Consider the following 25,953-nt stretch of genomic DNA (forward strand, 5'->3'; position numbering starts at 1 on the left):
ACCAGAGGTCGACCTAGAAAGAGATGGCTGGATGATGTTCTTGCAAACCTGGAAACAATGAAGATCCGCAGATGGAGGGAGAAGGTCGGTCAGAGGGCAGTCTGGAGCAAAATTGTGGATCAGGCCAAGGCCCATAACGGGCTGTAGTGCCACTTGAAGAAGAAGAAGAGAAGGTCCATTGATGTTCTCAACAATTTTTCTGAGGTATACTCCCAGTAATCCATTATGTACAATATGTGTATGCGATCACAAGGCATTAATTTATTAAGTTTTAAGAAATATAAAGAAATAAAGTTATTTATGGGAAAATATGATTAACATAAATGTATTATTTTTGCCTTAGAAAAATTTAAAAATGTGAAAGAATCTGAATTATAAATGAAAAATTTTGAAGTTTGAGCGTGTACGCTATAATTCTAAAAAAATTTTGCGAGTATACGGCGTACATGGAGTATATCCTATGGTAGGGTTCATACTCAATTTAAGAAGTAAAATGAAGGAGTTTTGAAAGAGTAAAATGAGATTTTGAAGAAATACTTTTGGGGTATCCTATGTTCTCATACTTTGTTTTTGACAGATTTGACCCCCTTCCTAACACTTTACCTTACTCCTTCCCTAGTCACATGTCATATTTTTCATAAACGTAGTTATAATAACTGTGTGATGTCACTTTTTGGCATCCTCTCTCTTCCCGTTGTCACAATTTCATGAGCTTGTCTCCTCTTTAAGGCATGACATCACTTGTGGATGACTCTTTTTAGAATGTCAAAACTGCAATTTACTAAACAATTGCTTTTTTAATACAATCACTTAATATAGCACATCTTCTTATGCATTTTTAAATATTTAAGTATTAATTAGACAAAACTTTTACCGCTGAAAGTGTGGTGGACGAAAAAGCAATAATCATAAAGCTTGAAAAAATAGCCAAGCATCATTTAAGCATGATTTACTACACTTCTGAAATGTCTTTGTCATCTAATAATATTTTCACGTTCAACTTTTATGAGTTCCTATAACCAATTTGTAAATCATATCTTTAAGGGGAAATATATATATCAAATTATTACATTAAAATCACTCTTATACCTTTGCCCTTGTGATGAAGTCAAGTTGTTGATGGAAGTATTTTAAATTACTGTCATAGAAGAGGATTATGGAGTCTAGATCTAAAAAAGAAGGAGTTTTGAAGGAGTTAAAACTAAAATGAAGGAGTTTGATGGGCCCTTCAAAAAATTTTCCTAAATGAAGGAGTATAGGAGGAGTTTTGTAGGAGCGTACGAACCCTGTATGGGAGCACCCCTGGTAAGGTCCTGTGACTTTTGAGAATTAGGGGCCCCTCTTGCCCTTCATATGAGCCATAAATGCCCCCCTTCAGTACTTCTTACAATCTCTAGACATGTGTATGCAACAAATTTTGTGCTCTAAATGTGCTTTTATCATTTATTCTTAAATTATCTTTTGTTATATTATTTTTATTACAAATGATGAACAGGAACTTAAAACTTCAAAACTTATTTAGAATCTCAATGTAAAATGATTACCTTATCATATGGCACATGTTGCAAAATGACAGAGAGCACAAGGTATTTTCCTTTAACTTTCCAATTCATTTTCAAAACATAACTTAGCAAATATTCTGTCAAATCAATGCCACTCAGATTTTGGAACTCCTTTTCAGTTTTTGAGAGAGATATAATCAATCGATAAATTTCTTTCACCAGTCCATTTATTCCTTTCACTGGACTCTGCCAACTAGCTTCTAGCAATGGCAGTAACTTCCAAGTTACTTCGCCTTCTGGAGAGAAGTATTGTGTTTGACTTGAAAAAATCTCATTATAATATTTGACGCACATCCTCAACCAATTGAGCAAAGTGCTGTAAGTGTGAAACTGCATACTAGAAAGAGAAACACAACAGAAATGCAGGGAATCAAACAGAGTGACCAAAAATGGACGGTAATCATCTTTGACAATTTTTGCAGCAAAAAGCTGCTGCTTTTGAGTGGATATCATTCCATGCAAAATAGCTAACTGTCCAAACGAAGGCAGTTTACTTCTAGATTTGACTTCTTGGAGATATTCTTCAGAGTATGATTGTAAAGCATTATGGTTATTATTAGATTTTATCAGTCCAAATGCATCATCCAATTTTTTTTCCACTAGTTCTAGCGAGCCTTCGCATTCACCTGAAAAAGAATATTTCAAAATTATTTCAACAGATACATGCCTGAAACTAATATGTAATTCATAAATTTACGCTCAATTTACAGTTAATGAACTCAAATTCATAAAAATACTAGAACATATTGACAACCAAAAGTACTTTGAGCTCCTAAAATTTCAGGCTTCCAGTGTGATAAAATTTCCCGTAATCTGAGCTCAAACAGGGCAATTCATTACGATAGACAGAATTTCAAACTAATTTTTCTATCCTTATTCGTAAATTGAGCTAATTCAGGACTGTATATTTTAATTAAAAGAAATGGATGTTTCACAAAAATTTAAATGCCAAAAGTGAGCCCTTCAGAAATACTCAAGTTAAATAAAAAATGAACACATGTAAAAAAAAAGTGCATTTAAGAAAATGGGCCCTCCCAAAATCATTAGCAACAAACCTTTTTCAAAAGATTACGGTTCCTTTATATATCTTATCCTATTATGTATGATACAATTCCTTTATCAGTTTAGAACATTTAGATTGAAACTTAAGTAATATTTTCTTTTACATAATGTTTTTAAATTACTAAAAATATAATGCAGTTTTCAGCCAATTTATGATTTTAAAGAAAAAAAAATAATTTGAAGAATATATACTAAGTTGACCATCGTTATAATAGGCTCTCAAGAAACTAGAAATTTGGTATGTTGAAAGTTCAGTATATCCCCCATAAGCAATTAATGCAATACCTATTCTGAATGAAAACGTAATAGCAAGGAAAATACTGTGGTGGGCAGGTAAATGTCAGTATCTGCAGCCAGGCGTGATTCGAGTTTCCGCGGCCCTGTGCGAAATTTGTTTTAATTGTCAATTAAAATCATTTTTGTTATTAATTCTCTCCTAAAACATAACCCGCTGTAGTGTGTCACCCCGCTGTATAAGTTAGTTTGAGATTTTTATAAGTAATTATAAAATTAATGTGAAAAAATACGACACAAAATATAGCTGCAAAGAAAATTTTTGGAATCTGAAAGCATTGTACGTAATTGATGAAATAAAGACTGCAATCCAAATTGCGTTGTTTTCCGCCGGAGGGGGGGGGGGGCATAATACTAAATTGAAATCCAACTTTTAACAACGTTCGGAAAAAATATGAAAAATGTTGACCTTTTTCTGTTTTTTTTTTACTTACTTTTACAACTAGCAAACAGGGCCGGATTTAGGGGAGGGCAGACGGGGCTACTGCCCCGGGGCCTCCACAACAAAGGGGCCACCCACAGTAAAATTTTTACAAAATATCCTAACTTTCACGGGTTGAAAATATCGGATATATACATAGATATCAAAATATTCAGATATCTATCAAAGTATCGGATATTTTCAAAAATATGATGATCTTTTCGAATCCTGATTAGGACCCTCCAATCCTTCGTTGCCCCGGGGCCTCCACACTTCCAAATCCGGCCCTGATAGCAAGTATAGAAGAGTCATTGACCTATGGATCCATGCTCAACCATCTCTGATTTGGATAAAATTTTAGAGATGTGGAGATGCCTTTGAAACCAACCGATGCAAATTTTCAGCTTTCTAGATCCAAATCCTGAGGATCTAGAATCTCCCAAAAATGTGATCCAATATGGCAGATCAGCTTGAAATTTTAGGCACTTAAAGTACAATTGGCTGTTAATACAGTCAAGTATTTTTGGAAATTTGAGCTGATTAGATTTGTTATAGCATGCGTGTAAACTTGTAAAAAAGCGTGGCGGGGAAATTTTTTCCTGGATTTCAGGTTGCCATAAAATCTGAACAAAAATAATTCAAAGGCTTGTAGTTATCGTGATTGCATTGTAAAACACTTGTTTTTAATAGCTTACAGTTTCAGAGCTAAAATATCTATTTTCTAAAAGATATTGTCATCCAAAATGACTATCAAAATCGCGAAAGTGAAAAATAGCTTATTTTCAAAGCGCTGTAGCTCAGGTTTGTCACCTCGCATCTTCTTTTCATTAATACATTAGAAATAACAGATTTTTTTCTTTCAAAAAAAATTTTTTTCGAATAAGGATAGAAAAAATAGTTTGAAATTCTGTCTATCGTAACAAATTGCCCTGTTTGAGCTCAGATTATGGAAAATTTTATCACACTGGAAGCCTGAAATTTTAGGAGCTAAAAGTACTTTTGGTTGTCAATACGTTCCAGTATTTTTATGAATTTGAGTTCATTTACTTTTGCGTATCATGCAGGATCGCAGAGAGCAAAGGCGGGCCCCTTGTCAGTTATTGTTGCCGGGCCCTTCCCACCTCCCAAGAAAAGAGGAAGAAAACAGGGGGGAGGGGAGGGAACAAAACTGCTTACTAGAAAACAATTAAATCTATTTTAAGTAATACAGAGTAAATTTTTCCAAATCTTTACATTTTCTCTTAGTCGGAATTTCCCCGCCCTTTCTCTTTCTTCCTTCTTTCTTTATTTTATTGTGCAGTGTCGCTTTGCCCCCTCCCGCAAGGCTCAGATCCCTAGTTTCCGACTTGGCAGACATGGTCTGTCGTCGGGTCCGGTAGCATGCATGCAAAGTTGCAAGAAAAACACAGTGGAGAAACTTTTCCTGGATTTTAGAATGTTATAAATTCTGAACAAAAATGATTCAAAAGCTCTTACTTTGTAATTCTATTGTCAATATACATGTTTTTAATAGGTTACAGTTGCAGAGCGTAAATATTGATTTTCTAAAAGATATTGGCATCCAAAGTGGCTGTCAAAATCATTCACATGAAAAATAGCTTCTTTTTAAGGCACTGTAGCTCAAGTTTGTCCTATTGCATCTTTTTTTGTTTGGTACCATTAGAAAGAAGATATTTTTTCGTACAGAAATATTTTATTCTCTTGTAATATTTTAGCGGCCCCTTAACTTCAAAATATTTCAGCGGCTGCACAGTTTGCAGCAAAGAGTTTTCAAGATATTTGAAAAAATGTTCTTTGGATTCAATATTAATAATTGAAAAATATTAGATGCGTTTTTTGCATTTTTTCCCCAGCAGAAACCAAATAAGCAAGCTTGTACAATAAAGCTAACATATGATAGGTGCCACAAATGCATGAAAAAAAACAAAGGAAAATTTGCAGTTACTGCCATCTATCTGCCCATGGCAGAATAATTGATTAATTTTTTAATATGTCGGGAGGGGGGGGGGGATGCTAATTTCATACTCATTGGCATTCATGTTATTTTTTCTCTTTTCATCTTCTCTTTGAGTGAATGACAAATTAAAAAAAATATTTGCTATTTTTATAATAATTTTTGGAAATTAGATATGAATGAAAATGAAATGAAATAAAGAACATAAACTATTTAACACTTAAGACATTTTTTGTACAGATTATTCCATTTTTTTAAACTACAAATTTTACTATCTTTATTGAAACATCTAGACTTGGGATGGCAAATAGGATTTAATCAAAATTTAAATCAACTGGAATGCAATTTCCTTCGAGGATTTATCTTTCATTTTTTACAGATACATACAGTAATATAGGTATACAATGGCTGCAGCTGAAATGAATCACGTTTGCTCAAAACAATTTTGATTCCATAAAGCGGCTAATTCTAAAAAGCTGGAATTTGTTCTGTTTTTGGCGATTTGATTCATTAAAGCAGTTGATTCAATTAAACACTGATTCAATTAACTGGCGTTCAATGTATACAGATATTTTCTCAACTTAGAAGTTTGTACAATATACATGATAAGATAAGTTCATTCCGAAAAGAGTCATTTGCATGAGTGCCGATTTTGTACAAAATTTTTTTCTTGTAACTGCAAAAAAGCTTTTGAACAGACTTAAGTAAAGTTTGCTGACACTTTTTTTTCTTTGTGGGGGGGGGGGGGATACTTTTTACTAGATATTAGCTATGGAAATAGTGAATTGGAAGAGAAAAAATACCTATAATGTGTAACACGAGAATCAGAAATGAAGGTGAAGTTTCTGCACTGAGGATTCCACAGGAAAGTAAGGCCAAACAAGTACTGCTGAGTAGTATGAGATCAGCGGGAGAATCCTGTTGAGAAGAAAAATTAAAATACAATAAAATAAAATGGCAGTAATTATGAATTTGGAGTGAAAAATTAACAAAAAAAAGAAAAGAAAAGAAAAATTAATTTGAATTTTGACATTTTGAATTCAAATTATGTTTTTTGCAATCACGAGAGTGTGTATGTAGGTGTGTGTGTTTGTGTGTGTGTGGGGGGGGGGTATGTGTGTTTGTGTGTAGGGGATATGTGTGTGTAGGCATGTGTGTTTGTGTCTGTGTGCAGGTATGAGTGTGTGGGTAGTTGTGTGTAGGTGTGTGTGTGGGTAGTTGCCTGTAGGTGTGTGTGTAAGTGTAGGTGTCTGTATGTATGTGCACATGTCTGTCTGTATGTGTGTGTATATGTGTTTGAGTGTGTGTATGTGTGTGTCTGTAGGTGTATGTATGTGTGTGTTGTGTGTATTTGTTTGTGTGTGTGTATGTGTTTGTGTATATGTGTGTTTGTGTGTGTAGGTGTATGTATGTGTTTGTGTATATGTGTGTATATGTGTTTGAGTGTGTGTATGTGTTTGTGTGTGTGTGTGTTGTGTGTATTTGTTTGTGTATATGTGTATGTGTGTGTGTACATGCGTGTATGTATGCGTGTAAGTGTAGGACATGGATGTAACCTGGAGACGGCTGTCGCTATAGGAGCAGCATCGTGAGGAGCGTGTCGACGGTGGTGCTGCAGAGGGTGCTGGTGGGGAAAATAAAATGATAGCACATCAAAACAGTCTAATTTGACGAGCTTCATCATCAAAATTAAGTGACAAGGGAGATTTTTGCAAAATCTTACATAACCATTGAGGAAAAAAAAAAAAAAAATGAGTTCTGAGATTTTGAAATCAATTTATGTTTTCGCAATAACAAGTTGCAACAAGACCCTACTCATTGGAGTTATTGTTTCTAGAGATGGGTCCTGTCTCCCTAAGCCTGTAATTTTTAGTTTTGTTTTTGTGAAATAAGTTTTTGTTTTTGTGAAAAAATCAATCCACTGTGTAAAAAATAACTTTTCAATCGACCATTAATTTCAAACTGTAAAAAGTGAGGGGGCATGGCCTCTTTACATATGGAATGGAGTGAGCAGTTGCCCCCCCCCCCGTACAAGTCGCTTATGCCTTCGTTCAAAATAAAGTGGCACAGCCAGGGATAGTTTATAAGCATATAAGTTATAACCAAACAAGCAGAAAGTTATTTCAAGCTACACTATTGAGTTGATATTATAAGGCTGACTGATTCTAGTAAATTCTGAAGCTAATCCAATAAAAAACCTCAATGTTTCGTACTTTTAAATCATGCTTTCTTATCCCATTTTAACAAACCCTTTAAAGACTAAAATTTTAATTTTTAAAGAATTATTTACTTAAAAAAACCTGGTAAAGGTTACCCAATTCAGCGGCCAGGGGGCTTATTACCAGCTCTTCGGAAGGGAGTGAGATCGGGAAAAACAGACGATTTTCCATGCGTGCACTGTTGGCTTATTACGAACTGTACGGAATGGGGAAAAAAGAACCCATTTTCGGGTTTTTTACTCATTCGCTTCAGAGGTGGTGAGATCGTGGTGAGATACAGTGAGATGGAACTTTTTCAATATTATGTGGCGGACATGTTAGTGTTAGCACGATTTTTGTATTTTGCCATTGAAATCAATTAAAACATTTTGCATCTAACTGGAGAGTCTTACATGTTGAACCCTTTAAAAAAGCAACTTTTTTATACACATAAACTGAAACACAGTGCTCTGAAAATAGTTTATAGAACTAACATTATTAACGCAACTAAACCAATGGATTTCCCAGGTCGAACTACATACAATTTTGTTTTTAATGTTACCCTACTTTTCCGTAAAAGTAACTTAAAGATAAAAAAAGAAAGAAAGAAAAAGATTTAGAACATTTAGAACCTTTGAACTAAAACAACTGATTCCTGTAGCCAAAAATCAACAACGTTATTCGAATATATATGCTCTCAGTTTTAAGATTCAAGAAGACACAAAAACATAACAATAAAAATGGAAATAACTTTCTACATTTACTTAATATCAACTGACGGGCAAATTGAATGATTTAGTAAACTTAAACAGCTCATTTAATGCATACACAACTTGGGTAGCTGAAGTAGCGTATGATTCAAAGGGTTTAGCCTGTATTTGAGCGAAAAACTTGTGCTCCCATGTGGCGTGGTTGTATAAGCACGCGCGTTGACCTAGTGGGATCATTGGTTCGAATCCCACTGTTAGCATATTTTTCAAAAACTCGAGTAATTCTGTAAATTTTTTTTTTAGTATTAATGTTGTTACAGTTTTTTTTTTCTTTTTATCAACAATCAGATCATAAAATATTTTCTTCTGAATTGAGAATTTGTTTTTTTTATAGCGATTTGTTCTTAAATAGATAACCTTTGAAAATAATTATAAATTTTGCACTAAATTTCTTTTTTAACCTAATGATTTTTAACTAGATGAGGAAAGATTGTTGGTGCAATTTGGTTCTATGACTTTCTTTTTCATACGATATTAAAAAACAAATGTGCTTGAATTACATAACGCCTAAAAGAGAGCACAAACATGATATCGACCCAAACATGTTTCTTTTCCTTCTTCTTTTCTTTTTTTTCCCTTCCTTTTTTTGCTTTTTTGTTTTTGAAAAATAGATTTTGTTTTAAGAAAACTACTTCAACTCTAGAAGCATGCTTCTCTCCTTACAGAATGGAAAACAAAGGAATAAATAAATAACTTGAATTAGTCTTGATTTAGAGACAGTCAAATTGTATTTTTTGTAATCAAATTTGAAATAGGATAGGAATACAAAAATAAAAACAAAAAACCTTTTGAGGCATAATAAAAATAAGCATAAATGCTTTTGTCTATAAAATAAAAGTAATTAATAACGCATAACATTTCTAAAGTAAATAAAATAACTTTCATTTGAATAAAGACAACAACCATCGAAAAACAAATTAGAAAATGACATTTGCAACAGACAAAAATAATAGAAGTCTATTTACATGAGAAATACTCACAGATGATAGATTTATCGTGTCAAAAAATTAAATAAATAAAACAAAGAAAATAATTTATAAGCTACGAAAAAATTTATCACCTGCAAAAAAAAAAGTTAAATTAATGAATGGGGTCCCGAAATTCGCTGTTGCTGAACGTAAATATTCGAAAAATATTTACGTTCAGCAGCACGACGAACCGATGGTTGATTTTCACTATGATATTAAATCACCGTGACCAGCTATCTGCCAGTCACAAGGACAATAAATTGAAAACATTAAGCCCTAGCAAAAGGAAATCAGCAAGCAATCTTGATTTTTCTAAAAAAAAAATAAATCAAACAGTGTATGCAAGAGGGGAGGGGAAATTCATCAAAATTGCTGGCTATTCCATCAAGCAGAAACAGAATATGGAAACATAAAAACTAAAATGCAAAAGATATTACATTTTAGTGTAGATATCAATGTGGTTTCGACATTTTATTAAAACTATTGTACGCTAAAGTTAAAATGAAATGAATTTAAAGTCTTGTTCACTGAATTATAAAACAAAGCCGTAACTTTCACATGAAGTAAATTAAATCATGAGAGATATTTTACTAAATAAATCTCCATACATTAATGCTACTTTATAAGCGTATCCTAAGTTCATTTTCGATCATACTTATATCTGGGAGTGCAAGTTGAATAATACAGGAAGGTTATTAACTAAAGGTCTGCGATGCGACTCTGAAAAAAATGCGATGCTTCCTTTTTTTGCTCTCTCTTTTTGTTTAATTTTTTGGCTTCGTAAAATTTTTTTCGGACATGGAGCTCACAGGAGTAAGCTCTACACTCTAGTTTTAGGTCGCAAAATAAGTGAAAAAAGTTTAAAACAAACCTCCTAGACAAAAAATATGGGTTTTGACGATTTAAAAAATATTTTAGGGGAAATACACTGTGAGTCTCTTGACTTAGTCTAAATGTTCATACTTTGGAACCTTGTACCTCTCTAGACCTTCAGAAAAGTATCAATGGCTAATTTTATGCTTCCTTTCCCTCCAAATAAAAATAATGGCTATTAAACTGTCGAAAACGGAAAAAAAATGGAAGGGGGCGGGGCACCATCTCTAAAAAAAATGGGACATGTAGGGAGAAAACTGTGGTCATATGTGAATTCCGAGGCTCATTTTACATAAGAATCAGCAAGCATTATGTCAGAAGCATTTTTAATTTTTTTTTTTGCTACACTGTGTAGTTTGTCTAATTTGGATAATCTCTGATAGTTAGAACAAAGAAAGCTAGTGACGAATTTAATTTAATAGCGAAAGTTTTATGTATATATCTGTTTGAAAGAAAAAATACCATGGATTGCATACACTTTCAACTATTGAAAATTTTAAACGTTTTCTGATAAAATATATCAATTAATACATTTTAAATTTAAAAAATCAATTTTTCCATTTAAATTCAAAAGTTTGTTTTTTCTCCCACCGCCGCAAAATTTCCGGAAATTTTGCATCTCTAATTATTTTTGAAATTTCATAGTTTAAAAAAAAAATGTTTGACATGTGGTGAAAAAAAAACAAAAAAAAAAAAACAAAGCCACTATTAAAATTCACAAAATCCATATGAAACGAGAACGCATAGAAACACCATTTCAAATTTTCATGCAGCAATCTCTTATTGGTTCATCTTACACCACGCCAACAAAACGACTTCATATTTTTTTCCCGAACCGCAAGTCTTTCCCACTGTGAGTATGCTTCTCACTTGCAGTTCGTAATACGCCTAACGACTTTGTTCGGAATGAGAAAGGTGAGATTTCTAGCTTCCCGAAGTCGAAGAGCTCGTAATAAGCCCCCAGTAGTGGAAGCGCTAATTGGATATAAAAAAACAGGGGACATTAGGAGACATTTAGTAAATGAAAATTATAATAATTTATACTTACTTGATTGATAATTAATTTTAGCAGATATTTTACCACTGATAGGAATAATTCTAAGTCGCTGGTTTTGAAGGAACTTATCTGGTCAGTCTTAAATTGATATTGTTGAATTAATCTGTACAATTCCTGTAAATAAAGATATAGTTGTAAAAAAAAAACAACCAATTTAATGGTTTATATCACTAAATAAATATTTTCAGTTAAATTTCAGTTTGTGGCGTACGAATCACCATGACGTGGATGATGATTGTCCGGGTCGGGATTTGAACCGTGGACCTTTGTGATGCTAACCCAGTGCTTTAACCACTGAACCAAAAAGACCTCAAGGTTTGGGGGCAAAGTTAGGTTATGTGCTCTCTGACGTATGCCGAAAGTTTGATGGTTAAGTACAGTGAAATCCCATTACAACAAACTTCAAGGTACCATAAAATTTGTTCATTGTAATGAGAATTTCGTTGCAATGGAATTCAAGCAATGAGATGGAATTTAAATCAGGACTGAAAATTCATTTTAGTTGAAACTATTATCGTAATATATTCGTTGTAATGGGATTTTACTATTTAAAATAAGAATAATTGAGTGCAATTTTTGTGAAACTTTAAATTAAAAGTTGTGATTATGTCTAATAGTCTTATCAGTACTGATAACTTTTTATTACTACTGAAACAAGGGTGTATGCAGTCCAAAATGAAAGTCAGTCATTTGAGCAATCACCACCCTATTTTTTTGGAAACAATGTAATTACGCATTTGTGTACGTACTTTGTTGTTTGCCTTATAAAATGCATTAAGTATATTTCAAGGCTGTGGAGTTGGAGGAAAAATGACCAACTGCGGAAATTTTAGAGCTTTTGACTCATGACTCCTTTATTCCAAAACCAGCCTGACTATGACTCTGAAGCTCTGGTACATATCCTTTGCACACCGCACATTTCTCTCCTAGAAATTTCTGAAATGATTAGTCTGTTGCTTATTATTATTTATGGGACTTAGAAAAGCAGGAGAAAAACTCACTTTTCTAAATTTAAACTTTTTTTAATGGTGGATGTGATATAATAATACAACTTTGCAGAAGAAAGAACACTTCTTTGTGCTTGTGTGTATATGAGGGGGTGGGGGGTGGAAAGGCATAGCAGTATTGTGGTGGCAATCCAACTAAACACCAATAATTTTCCCTTTTCTATGAGCTTTCAAAGAAATATTACTATACAATATCAAAATTAGGAATACTAGAGAAACTCATCAACAAGAGACAAACATCATCAATAAATCCATTCTTTGAAAATTCTCATATGTTTTAGGTTTTATTTTAAATATACCCCCTATTTTGGAGGGGGTGACAGCAGCTCTCCCTAGCTCTCCCCTCCTCCTCTGCATTCAAGTACTTTGTGATCACAAAAAGTATATTCCTGTTCTTCATAGAACTATTGATATATTTGAAATCATTAGACCAAAATTTCATTCTCATTTTGATGTTAAGATTAATGAAGCTACATCAAAATTTTGGTAATACCATATGATCAACAGATGACTCAAAAAAAAAAAAAAAAAAAAATGCAATTTTTGAATCATATTCTACTCCTTGAGGAAAAAATTAAAGGGGAAAAGAAAAGAGACAACATAAATCAAGAGGGGGGTAAACATTGGGAGGGGGAAAAGCAAGCCGAGGTTCTTGCCTTGGTAGGCAACTTCTGGCAGAGATAAAGTTATCTTGTTTTTGTATTTTTTTTGTTTCAACTTGATACTAAAACTTGAAGGCAGATGGATAAAGGCAACAGTTTCAAGTTTTGGAAAATCAAAGATCCAGCACTGGTTGTGATAATTACATTAACTGCGACTTATGTTTCAGAACACTTTTTACAGCATAAAACAGAATGTACCAAGTTTTAAAACTTATCAATTGGTTACAAACTACCTGTGATTTAAAAAGAAAACAATGTTATCAGCAGCAAAAAAGGGAGGGGAAACCTGAGAAAGGGAAGTCCAGAGAATTTTTGTATGCATAAATGAAAATACTTACCTTTAATTTTAAGTGAATTTTTGCTGTAGAACTCTCAGCAGCAATTTTTTCATAAAATTCAGATAGTTCAGCAAAAGTTCTTGAAAGTTCAGAATCCATGGATTACACTAAACATTCAAATGTATCAATAAGAAAAACTGTAGATAAATAATTAAAAAAAAAATTTGAAAAGTGGCAAGCAGAAAAATGAGAGAGAGAAAAAATTGTATTTCATAAAATAGAAAGGTACTTTTCCCTTAAAGGTCAACCATCAGCATTTTTTTTGTTGCCGATTTTGATTAATATGTCTGGATTACAAACAAACTATAAATTTTGCTGCCGGGGGCGATACTCAGCAAGTTCAATTTCAAAATTATAGGGTTGCCAAATTCTTGTAGATACTGAAAATCATTTTGCAATAAGGAATGGTGGGAGCAAGGGTTTAAACTTAGTGCAAATTTTATCCAAAAGAAATAAACCACGCCCCCTATTTGTGAAAACATTAATTTTTCAAAGACAGGAGAGGAGAGGGGAAATTGACTCATCCCCTAAATGACAGGTCTGATGATGCATGCACAAGTGAAAAGAAAAAACTTCTTGTAATTTCAAAAACAGTTAAGTGAAAGAAACATGTGTTCAAAATTTCAACATTCAACGTTTTAATGACTAAGAGAGAGGGAAATGTTAAACAGAATTCATCATAATTTTTATCAGAAGTTTTAAGAAAGTGATGGCACAGCGATGCATGATGAGGAAAAAAGAAAAAATGTAAACGTAAGGAAATCCCATGCATACTGAAAATGTCACATGTTAATACAGGTACATTGAATTAAACTATGTTTGCATATCAAATCAAAGGAGAATAAATCATCATCAATAGTTTGTTTTAGATTTGATCAATGTAACCGTTTTTTGTTTTCGGAACGTCACCAAATATGGAAAATCAATTGCTTTTACAGCTATGCAGTGGATATTTCAAATATTGAGAAATTGCAGCGCTATGCCACATGGCCCTCACTCACATTCTGTTGTTTTCGTCGGATTTTTAAAATTTACAGTATATTATATTAGACGCTTTTTGAAAAAACGCTTTGATTCGAGTCTGGAACCAAACGTCTCTTCTCTCAAATACACATTTTTGAAGTATTATTTAACACACACCAATATTGCAAATATTAAAATATTTTTTAGAGAAGTTTTCATAAGAAATGATAATTATTTCATTAGTATATGTGATAAAATACTATTACACAACTAGATAAATATTAGATTCGTAGAAAGGCGCAAGTAATGCAAGAATACGCAGTCTTTTAATTTTTGATTGTCAAAATAATATTTTAATGAATAGTTTATTCATTGAAAACTTAAAAACCTTTGAGGTTTCAAATATTAGGTGAGTTTTTAATTAATTCATTTCTTTAATTAATTACAAAACATTAATTTATACTAGAGTCCCTAATTTATACGAATGACACAGTTGTAATACGTAAACAATTTCGTTTTATACACAACAAGTGGCATTTCAAATGCAGTTTTCACTTGTTGAATTTCTTTCAGATTAAGTGCAAAAGAATGCATACCAAAAATTTTCAGTCCAATGAAGTTAACATAAGAAAGTTAACTGCTGACCTTGAGAGTTAAATGTACACAACACAACAATCATGAGTAGTGGGAATGCAATGTGATGCCTCCGGGGGGAGTGTGTCAGTGCAGTATTTCTTAATATTTTACTTGACGTTTGAACGATGTTTAGCAAGAAACCTCATTCAGATGTCAAAAAATCATCACAGAAAGTGCTTGATTCCAAAAAAGATTGTTTGTCTCGTTTGAAACATTTGCGTATTGTTCTAGGTAATTTTCATTATGTCACTGGAAATTTTCGAAAATTTCTATAAGTTTTGATTAGTTTCGTGTTATTATGATTTGTTTTTACTGCCATTATTTCAGTAATCAATGTCATCTATGAACTTTTTGCTGAGTTTTTATTTCAACAGTTCACCCTTGTTCTGAGAGCCTGAAGTTTCTAATAACTAGAGTGTCAGATATAATATGTAACTGCTTTTACAATTGTTTAAAAAATGCATATTTCTCTTTGTTTTCCTCTTATTTTGCATGTCCTATTTCATTTAAACGATACACTTTGCGTAATAAAATCTATGTATTTAACTAAAAAGTGTATAGTTCATTCTTTTTATTGATATGTTTCATTATTTACAGAAGTGTTTTCTCTCATTTGCAGATAATTCTGATATAACTGAAGCAAAATTATTTTTTGAAAGTAACTACAGTCATATTTATTATGTTTTTTACGATGTTTTTATCTATGCTGAAAATAACTTAAAACAACGTGGTAAGTTTTTCATCACTTTTTCTCTTGTTGATATCATGTAATTTAAGTTGTAAAACTTCCATGTAAAAATTTTAATGTAATCTGTCCATTAAGACACTTAACGAAAACTGATACCGTGCCTCAAAAAAAATATCCACAAAATATCTTCCTTAAGTAGAAGTGTCCTTAAATAGAATGCTTTTAACACTGTAGTGACCATCTGGGACCGTGAAAAGCCATCATTAAATAGAGAAAGTTGTTAAATAGAGCGTCGTTAAACAGAGAGCCAACTGTATATAGGAATAGGAGGAAAAACTTTACTATGGGTTAGAAATTGGCTGAATGGAAGGAAACAAAGAGTAGTTGTGAGGGGAAATCATTTATATGGAATGATGTTTTAAGCAGGGTTCCTCAGGGTTCAGTTTTAGGGCCTCTCTTGTTTATTATTTTTATGAATGACATCAATGAGAATATTTCTGCAAAAGCATGAATTGTTTTGCTGATGATGTAAAAGTTATGAGGATTGTAGAAAATGAAGAACAGGTAAAATAGCTTCAAGAGGATTTAGATTATATTAATAAGTGGGGTATGGCAGTTAATGTAGGAAAATGTCGAGTGCTACACTTAAGTCATGGAAGTAAGCGTAAGAGTTATCGTTTACAGTGTTCAGTCATTAGTCAGGCAAAAAATGTTATTGATCTGGGTATCTTAATTAATCAGGACTTAAAGTTTAGTCAACAGTGCAGCACTGCAAGTAACAAAGCCAACAGAATGTTTGGGTTTATCAATAAATCTATTTCAAACAAATCTAAGAAGGTTCTTCTGCTTTTATGTATTAGTTTAGTAAGACCCCATTTCTGGAGTATGCTGTGCAGTTTTGGTCGCCTTATCTGAGGAAAGATATTTGTGTACTGAAAAGGGTTCAAAGAAGGGTAACTAGACTAGTAAGGGGACTTTCAGATTTAGATTATGATACCAGGCTTACAATATGTACAGTCTGGAGCAAAGGAGAATCAGAGGGGACATGATTCGGTTGTTTAAATTTATCAAAATGAATGATGTTAATGCATTAAATTTTTGCACCGAAAGTAGGACGCGGGGTTATTGTTTTAAGCTATTCAAATCTCAGGCTAACCTGGAGATAATGAAAAATTACTACTTTAGTAGGGTTGTGGGCATTTGGAACAGCTTACCGGAAGAGGTGGTAATGAGCAAGGGGGTGGATAGCTTTAAGAGGGCCATTGATCTTCATTGGGGATTAATAAATTGACTAGGACCAGCCTAGCTGGGCCAAGAGCATGTTGCTGGTCGTCGCATTTGTATTTGTATAACTTAACGTTTCTATTACAGACTCGATTTGCTTCCATTCACAGTTCTTTATTTGTGTGCAATTCAATTTTCTTTTATTTTTTTAGCACATCATCGAAATTCAAGAGAGGATCTTGAAATTGTGCGGTTTATATTTGAGGTATTTAAGCTACAGAAATTCAATGAATTTCCTTACAATTATATTTTACTTTTTATTCCAATAGTAATAAACTTCTGCTTTTTTATTTTAGAAAATTTTAATTTTATTGCCTGAACTTGTCAATAGAAGATGGCAGTGTCACAGTATACAAAGGATCATGAAAAAATTTTTGCATTTTGGGAATTCAGTGAAAGTAAGAAAAAGTATTTTATTGTTTTTTTAAGAAGCTGAATATACTATCCAATTTGATAGGTTTTAAATATAATAAAATATTCATATACATTTCAGAATTAGTCGGATCCCGACTTACGTGAGGAATGCGTTCCAAGAACCCTCGCGCAAGTCAAAAATTTCGCGTCATAGAACAACGTATGTTTAAAATTTTTTTATAGGCATACTCAATTATTTCCGTCTTTTTTTAACACCCCTCAAATTGTTTTAAACCTTTTCTTAATTTTATATTACTGTATCTTTTATAAAGTACTGACTTTTTACTGTATTTTAGAAAAGTGGTACTATTTAATACAAATTACTGTTATGAGCACAAATTCAATGATCAATGAGAGACATGAATTAAAACAGCACAGTACAGTCGAGTCCCAACTTACGCGAGGGATGCGTTCCAAGACCCTTCGCGTAAGTTGAAATTTCACATTGTGGAAAAGGGTATATGTAAAAGTTTTTTTAATTCAAGCCCAATCCTTTTAGAAACTTCTGAACACCACTTCAAACTATTTTAAGTCATTCCTCAACTATACATTTTCGTTTCTTACCTGAAACACTGAAGTTTACTCTTTTATTATTATTTTTTACACTATGTTATTCAACATAAAATACATTGTTAGGATGCACAAAATCAATGATCAATGGGAAAGAGAAACATAAAATAAACCAGTATGTAGTATTAATAAAATAATGCACTATAATAGTACTGTACAGTAGATTCAATTATAATATTTAACTTAAAAAAAAGATGATGATTAAGGCTGTTTGACCAAACCGTTATTCTAATATATTTCTAAATACAGTTGCTTGGCTAGTTCTTTTATATCGTTTCCATCTACGGTAACATCCCTCGAAAAAAGAAATTAAGATTCTGATCGGTTATTTGTATAAATTAAAGCAAAGCGTTGTTTTGACTAATACAGTGTGTGAACTTCCGCTTTCAGTGATGCTAAAGGGATGAAAGTCCATTCACAAAACAAATATTTAGGGTCTACGAAGCCCATTCTAACGCTCCTCTGCTCCTATCCAAAAATTTTCATGTTGCAGGAAAGCAATTTGTGTCTGAGAGTACAAATTGCTGTCTGAGAGTCAATTGTAATAGAGAAAAATTCATTACTCATGAAAAATTCGCATTATAGCCATTTCGCGTAAATCGGATGGCATTGTAGCGGGATCCCACTGTATCAGGAAATACTTAATTCTTCAATCTAGGGAAATAAAACTTAGCAAACGAGAATGTTTTTTATCTTGTTGCTGATTTGTTATCTCTTTTCCAGTGTAGCCAACCAAGAAATAAGGACATTTCTTGTCCATTTTAGCCTACTGGCCCAGAAAAGTAAGAAAAAAAAAGTTAGCTTAATATGTTGATAAACATTGTTCAAGGCAAAACTAAAAGAAAAAACCCATTAAAAACAAAATATTTTAATTAAATTTATAAAATTTGATTAAATGAATAAAAATTAGTGAAATAAATAAAATTAAATAAATATTTTTAAAATAATATCAAATAAAGTAGGGTTTTGAGTTGTGGTGAAATTTGTCTCTCCCAACCCCACAATAACTTTTGATGCAATAGTGCAATTTAATCGAAACATTAAACTTCCTTCAGGAAATTTAAGACAGTAGCTTACCTAGCACAGGAGTCATCTGGGGCAGTAGTTTGGTGTCCCCCCCCTCTTCCCCAAATGAGGAAGCAAGAAAGAAAAAAAAGTACCTATTTAATGTTGTATTTAAAAATGAAAATATATGAGACAAACATAAACTTTAAGGCATTTTATGCAAAACCTGCTCTAGATGTTTATGCACTCCATTTTTGATGAAAACAATTTTTATTCTTTAAAAAAATATTTCTTTTAAATAAATTTGAAGATTTCAGTCGTATACGCAAGTAATTTTCCGCTTTTCGGTCTCTAATTGTTTACCCTTGCTACGAGTGGTTTTCATTTCTTTTTAATTCTTTTTTTATGTTATCAAAGTATGACACATCAGGGGTCTGGCCAGAGGATATTTGGGTCCGTTAACGGACCCTTCACAAAAATCCGATCAACTAAAACGGACCTTTCACAAAATCCCCATCAAACAAAACGGACCTTTCACAAAATCCCGATCAAACAAAACGGACCCTTCACAAAATTCTGATAAACAAGATCTGATCTGTCACAAATTGTTTATTGAAAGAGCAAATCTGAAAGCAAAATAACGCATATTTCTGTGTATAAACCGATAATTTTTGGAACCTTTTTTTAAGTCAAATTAGAGGAATCAGCTTATACAAAATGGGCTAATTTTGAAAAAAAAAAAAAAAAAAAAAAAAAAAAAAAAAAAAAACGGCACTCTTGCGATGCTTCGCTTCTGCAAGCGATAAATAATTGCTACTGCCAAATAAATATAATGGTTGTTTGTTTTATCACAGCTAATTAGCGGCGGTGTTGTAAACTTTTCTGAAAAGGCATTGGTAAGCACTTTTCTCCACTCATGATTTAATAAACAATAATAATATATATCTGCGAAATGAACTTAGAACTGCAAAGGAATAGTAAGGATGAGGAAAAAATGTGATCGCTTCAGATAGGGTTACCAACTTCAAAATTATCACCACTTAGCGTCTGGCATTGAACCTTTATAATGACTTGATTAGAAAATATTCTCATCATTTTGCCAGCTTGTCAATATTTGCGTTTTTACGGTGCGGTGCGATGTTTAATTGTTATTTTGGGAGAAAATTATATGGATTTTGATTTTTCGATGCTAACAAGGATGATTAACTTTAAATAAACTCTTTTAATTACCGTTTTTTTTTTCTTTAGATGTCTACATTTTGAAAAATGCAATCTTTTAACATCCGATATGGGAATCATATTTTGTTCTTTTTTCAAGCTAACTTCGCTTCATTAGGATTCAAATAAATGAAAAGTCTCTTTATTTCTGTTAGAACTCTCATTTCAAGTTTTTAAAGCAAAATTCCATTTTCTGTTATGAGTCAAAAATTAAAATGCTGAATAGATGATTTATTTTATTTTATTTTTTGGGTCAACTGTGTCCACAGATATTAATGATATGTTTATCATAGGACTCTAAAATGCAATTTTAAAATAATTTTATCAAAAACATTTCTTTTACAAGCCGTTTTTATACTTTTGATGCCTTCACTTTGAGAATTGCGATCTCTTTGCATCCGCTATGGGAATCCAATTTTAGGAAATTTTGATGATTATTACGCTTTGTTAAGAGGTAAACAATTGAAATATCTTTTTATTTTTGTTAAAATCACGGAATTTATAAGTTTTAAACGAAATTCTGTGCTTTTTAAGAGTGTCTTGGGTCAAAAAGTTGAATGCTGAACCCTATTCTGAATTTTATTTTATTTATTCATGTTTTTGTTACAATTATTTTAAGTACTGTACAGAAATATATCTAGTATAATTTAACATAATGTAGAATGGTAGATAAATATTGATACTTGAAACAGCGATGCCCCCCCCCCCCCCCCCGCCAAATATCAGAAAAAAAAATCCAGAATGATTTTCTCGACGTTGAAGAGGAAAACACTCAACTTTAAGTTTAATTGATGCCGTTTGTGCCATCTCTAAATTCTAAAATTTTGTTTTGACAAAATTTTTTTTTGCAAAGTTTTTTGATTTTTCACAAAATTAATTCATTTTTCACAAAATTATTTGATTTTTCACAAAAAACGGACCCTGTGCAGACCCCTGCACATTAACAACCTTTTTTATGTTATTGAATCATATATGTTAAGGATGTGTCTATTTGAGAGTGGCTTTTGAAGTATCGGCATTATTATCATTTAATCTCATTCAGTGTTTGTTTATGAGTAAGTGGGATTTTCATGAGTAAATTATAATGCTGTTTTGGTTTCTATTTTAGGTCTAATGGTTTACGGTATTTGCCATTTTTTCAAGGAAACACGAACTTTTCTCGCAAATTACCTTTGTTTTAGTAACCTTTTGGGCCTTGCTCTTACTTTAAGTATGAGAAAAACAATTAGTAGTGTTATGCATAATTGCTCAGTAATTATTCATTTACTTTTTATCTATTTATTATTTAATCTCCTTTTATGTTTATTTGGGAGTTTTAAAACCTCTAATATATATTTTGAAGTTAAGAATTGCTAAAATAGCTCAACTGTATCTAGTGTGGATCAAGAGAGGGATGGGGGGGGGGGGGTTACCTCCCCTAAAATAGTAAAAAATAGTCCAAAACAGCATTTGAGGGCAAAAGGTTCACAAATTTTACCCCAGAAAAAATGCTCAGAATATTGCCTTTTCTGATAAGAACCCCTTCCAAAACCAGGAACTGGTAAAGTTTGTTGATTAAATGTTGTTGACTGTGTAGCTGTAACTGTAATAAAATCATTTTGCAGGATATGCAAAAGCATATTATGCAAAAAAAAAAAAAAAAACCCTCAGGGCCCAATCTAGGATTTTTTTGTTTTTTTGCACTACCTTTTTTTGTGAAAGTATTGCATCAGCATTATATTTTTTCAAAGGAATTTTTTTTTATCAGCATGGTTTTCGCGATTTTTTTTATAAAGGCACATTCTAACTTTTGAAGAATAAATAAGAACAACTTCAATTTTAATTCGAAAAGTACAAATGTCATCTACTATGATTTCTAACAGGATTTTTTTGGAGGGGTTTGGGGAGGGGGATCTAAAAACCTAAGAGGTACAAAAACTACTATCGTATTTCAGCTCAATAGACTTTATAGTGTGTGTACAATAGAGATGAGTTCGGGCTCATTTTTGAGAGCCCGGACCCGCCCGAGCCCAAGTGATATTGTCTCGGACCAAAATCCGAGCCCGCCCGAGCCCAAAGGAAACTTTCTTGTATCAAAAACTGAGCCTTCTACAATCTGACATGATCTCTCTGTTAATGAAAAATATTACGTCCAATGTTCTTCATTAAGAGAATTTTCTAAATTTTCTTAAAATGCTCCACTTCAAATGCATTACTGTATGACATATTGCAATAGTAATCGCAAAAAACACTATAAATATGCGTTAATTAGATTATTAATTTTGGGGAGGGGGAGGGGAGGGGTAAATTTGACATTGACATACCTGCCAACTCTACTGGTTTTTCCGGGAGATTCCTGGATTTTGATCATTTCTCTTGATTGTGTATGTGATGTAAGAAGTGTTGGGTTGTATTGAGAAGGATAATAAAAAATCCCTATTCCACCCGAAATAACAATAAAAAAACCGTCAGAATCATCTGGATTTTTTAATCATTTACTGGATTTTTTCCCAGTAGATGTTGGCAGGTATGCATTGATTGAACTGATTTAAATATTCCTTTCATTTCCTCACAGTAGGAAAATGTTTATTTGCTTTGAATTTGTATGGAGATTGGCGATTGAATATCTGTGCTTCAGCCCGAGCCCGCCTGAGCCCGAAACCTATTTTCGGTTCTAGAGCCTGAGCCCGCTTCGGGCCCCGGCCCGGGCTGAGCCCGGAAAGAAATTATCAGACAAACAGTGCCCCAAAACAGATGCTAAAAGATCGCAATAAAATTGTGCAAATGCACTTTTACAAAAAACAGCTAAAATTGAATTAAAATACTACAAAAAGTTGTTACTTAAGCAATTGTTGATATAAATTAGCTTAGCATTTTATTTCGTGAATAAATTTTGTTTTAAACAGAGAAACAAATTTTCTATTTTCAAATGCAGGTTTTTGTGGATTTTCCAATTTTTGAATACTGTTTTTGTGACTGTGCCAGTCTTCAAAATTAGTTTTGTGAATCTGCTGATTTTATTTCTTAATTTTTGTTAAATTACCCATTTTAAAATAGAATTTTTCTGAAGGTATCGGAAAACGGTAAAATTAACCTCTATTGGACCCTGAAAACTACCCTCCCATTACTATTAAAATCTTTAAAGTTTTCTATAAGATGACAGCTTTGTCATTCTTACCTCATTAAAGATAGTCAAAAAAAGGGGGGGGAGGCACTTTTGTAAAATAGCCAATTTGCTGTTTAATATGTGTTTTGAATATTGTTGCTAAATTTTAACTTGAATTTTCCAGTAGATTTTCAGTAAAATGATTCATGCATAATGCGTGTGGTTGTTTTCACTGTTGCATTAGAAAAAAAAAAATGATTTTTGATTTAAATCAAAGAGGAAAAATTAGACTAAGTGCTTATTAAACTTTTATTCTCTTTTTGTGTAAAGTATAACTTACCTTAAAATTTGTCAGAATTTTTTTATTGCACCTTATCTATTTGTAAACCTAAGGTATATTCATATGCTTGTGTATTAGCGTGTATTGTTTTGTACTTGGAATTTATTCGTTCATTTCATAATTGTGGTTTACAAATTAAATTTCGTAATTGTGATTTTATTTCCTGCAGCTTCGGAGAGAAGGAGTTCGTTTATTCCTTTTATGGTACCAGATACTGGGTGAGAATGCCCCTGAAGAACTAGATGCTGTTTTTGTATCATTAATACCTGGAATAATACCTGGTGTACATAACCCCTTTTTAACTGCTCAAAGCTCCAATCAAAATCATGGAATTTTTAGTAGAGGAACTAATGCCGGTGATGCATACCAAGAAACATCAACATTTTATGCAAACACAGCTGATACTTCTGATACTGGTACAAATTTAGATTATTATTATTATTTACTTTATGTTTGCTATTTTTGTTTTTCGTCATGACTATGGTGGTAGAAGTGTTAGCTCTTTTTGCTGAGGGAGGGGGAAGGGAGCACTGTTTTTCTAACGTAGAAAAGGGTAGTGATGGATAAGGTAAATAAAAGCACAGGATCCACAAAAATATTTGCATTTTCTGAGTGGGTGGAATTTCTTGAAAATTGCTCCTTGTACAGTTTTCCCTTGGCTGTGTACTCCCATAAAACTCAGAGGACATTTGTAGAATGTTGATGGGTCATTCTACAAAAAATGCCCTTTTTTTAGGTCCAGGGTGGTTAGTTTCAAAAATATTTATTTTTAAGCACTTTTTTATGAGGTTCAGAAAAGTATAACAAATTTTGAAAATGATCAATACATATTAATGATGTCATAAAAATTTTTAAATGTTTTTTTCACTGAACAGATAGATTCTTGTATGCCTCGGTTGCTTGTCCCAACACATTTCTTCCCATGTACATTTTCATTTATTTACTCAATACAAAAAAATATAACAGAGTTAATAGTGAAATTTAAATCATTTGATCTCTTTTTATTAGCTTAAAAGAATTATGTTGTAAAATAAAAAAATATATAGCATTCATAATCTTTTGAATCACTGTCGCAGTATTTCTTGTATCCTCCGTTCAGGATTTAATTAAGTAATAGAATTTCCTACAGGCGGCAGTACTGGCAGCTCATTACAGAGGTTTGGAATCACAAGTTAGCCCTTTTCAACTTTGGGTCTTCATAGTGAAGCTAAAGAACTTAGTGTGAAAGAATTTCAGCATTATTCTCTTTGAAGTCAAATAGGTCCTTAACTTTGGGTATCCTCCGTTCTTGAGTTAAAAAAAAAAAAAATTGTTTGTGTACAAAAAAAAAAAAAAAAAAAAAAAAAGAGTTAAAATTGAATCACTTTTTTCAAAAGTAAATTCTAAATAACATGTGTTAACCATAAATCAACACAATGATCATATCAAAACATAAGTATTTGTATCCTCCATTTCTGTATCCTCCGTTACAGTATAGATGTAATGGAGGATATACAATCAGAAATGGAGCATACAACTTTCTTTAAAAATCTATTTTAAGAAAGATGTGTACGTTTTAATCAGTTCAAATCATGTTCCTCATACAAGATGCAATGTTTATTTAAATGAAAAGTTTAAAAGTAACATTTAAAATATATATTTACTCTATCCGTTACCCTCCGTTCACATCCAAAATTTTAACTACAAAAGAAAGTTACAAAATAACCTATAAAGAATGTGACTAACTATGAGAGAGTAAGAAAGGGCCTAAAAGGAACAATATAAAGTAACTTTTAAAAAAATTGAAGATTTTTTTTTCATGAATTCCAACTTCAAAAACCTACGTTTTTTGTATAATGACCCTGATATGAGATAGAATGTTTTTCTGGAACTTCTGCTGCTAATAAAAATTGTCGGGACTGAAATCCAAAAATTATAGAGTGACTGCAATTTAGGTTGTAGAGGTTCTGGGCAAATTTTTTGTAAGGAATCATGAAAAAAAGAAAAAAACATTAACTGCGTGCTAAAAATACTGTAAAATTAAAAAAGTGATTCATGCAGTGGGTTTCAAGCTAAACAAACTCAACTGCTCCATCTGGATATAAATTCAATAAATATCATAAGTATCCAATATTGTAATATTTATACCAATATTGCTGTACTTTTCATCCAATACTAGCAAAAATCAGGGGTTCACCAAAAATATCCTATTCTCAGGGGCTCACAAAAAATGCTATACTCATGACTTCCCATTTTAGAAAGATTCTAAAAATGATGAATGTAATAGGAACATATTATGCAGCAGGGTTCGTTGATTTAAATCAGCTTATTAAAGATATTTTTTAATAAAAATCATTGATTTAAACCAATTGATTTGAATCACGTGATCAAAATCATTAATTAAAATCAGTTGGTTTTATTTTTCTAAATTAATTTTGCACTTTTAGATTGTATTGCTCTAAATTTAACTACACTGCATTATACTATCTTAACTTCAACAAAGCAAAAATACATGGATCCTTATTTCTGTGTGTGTAACAACACATTTTCACTCTTGCAATATTACTTGTACTCCAAAACTACAGTTAAGAACAAAATAAAAATT

The 25,953-nt window shown here is 32.2% G+C and overlaps 2 protein-coding genes across 2 annotated transcripts in view; one reads left to right on the forward strand and one right to left on the reverse strand.

The window, feature by feature from the left end:
* The window catches only part of LOC129222437 (thyroid adenoma-associated protein homolog), a 73,749-nt gene extending 60,484 nt beyond the window's left edge, over positions 1-13,265 (reverse strand). The window contains exons 1-4 of the mRNA XM_054856951.1: positions 13,167-13,265; positions 11,151-11,273; positions 6,097-6,211; positions 1,545-2,188 (exon numbers count right to left, since the gene is read on the reverse strand). Coding sequence (XP_054712926.1) covers positions 1,545-2,188; positions 6,097-6,211; positions 11,151-11,273; positions 13,167-13,265 — 981 coding nt within the window. The remainder of the gene's footprint in view (positions 1-1,544; positions 2,189-6,096; positions 6,212-11,150; positions 11,274-13,166) is intronic.
* A 1,576-nt stretch (positions 13,266-14,841) lies between these two features.
* The window catches only part of LOC129222439 (ral GTPase-activating protein subunit alpha-1-like), an 81,754-nt gene continuing 70,642 nt past the window's right edge, over positions 14,842-25,953 (forward strand). The window contains 5 exon segments of the mRNA XM_054856953.1: positions 14,842-14,996; positions 15,385-15,492; positions 16,890-16,942; positions 17,034-17,135; positions 23,539-23,785. Of these exon segments, the coding sequence (XP_054712928.1) occupies positions 14,891-14,996; positions 15,385-15,492; positions 16,890-16,942; positions 17,034-17,135; positions 23,539-23,785 (616 nt within the window). The 5' untranslated portion in view covers positions 14,842-14,890.

This window comes from Uloborus diversus, chromosome 5 (assembly GCF_026930045.1).
Source record: "Uloborus diversus isolate 005 chromosome 5, Udiv.v.3.1, whole genome shotgun sequence".
In the NCBI taxonomy this organism is placed as follows: Eukaryota; Metazoa; Arthropoda; class Arachnida; order Araneae; family Uloboridae; genus Uloborus; species Uloborus diversus.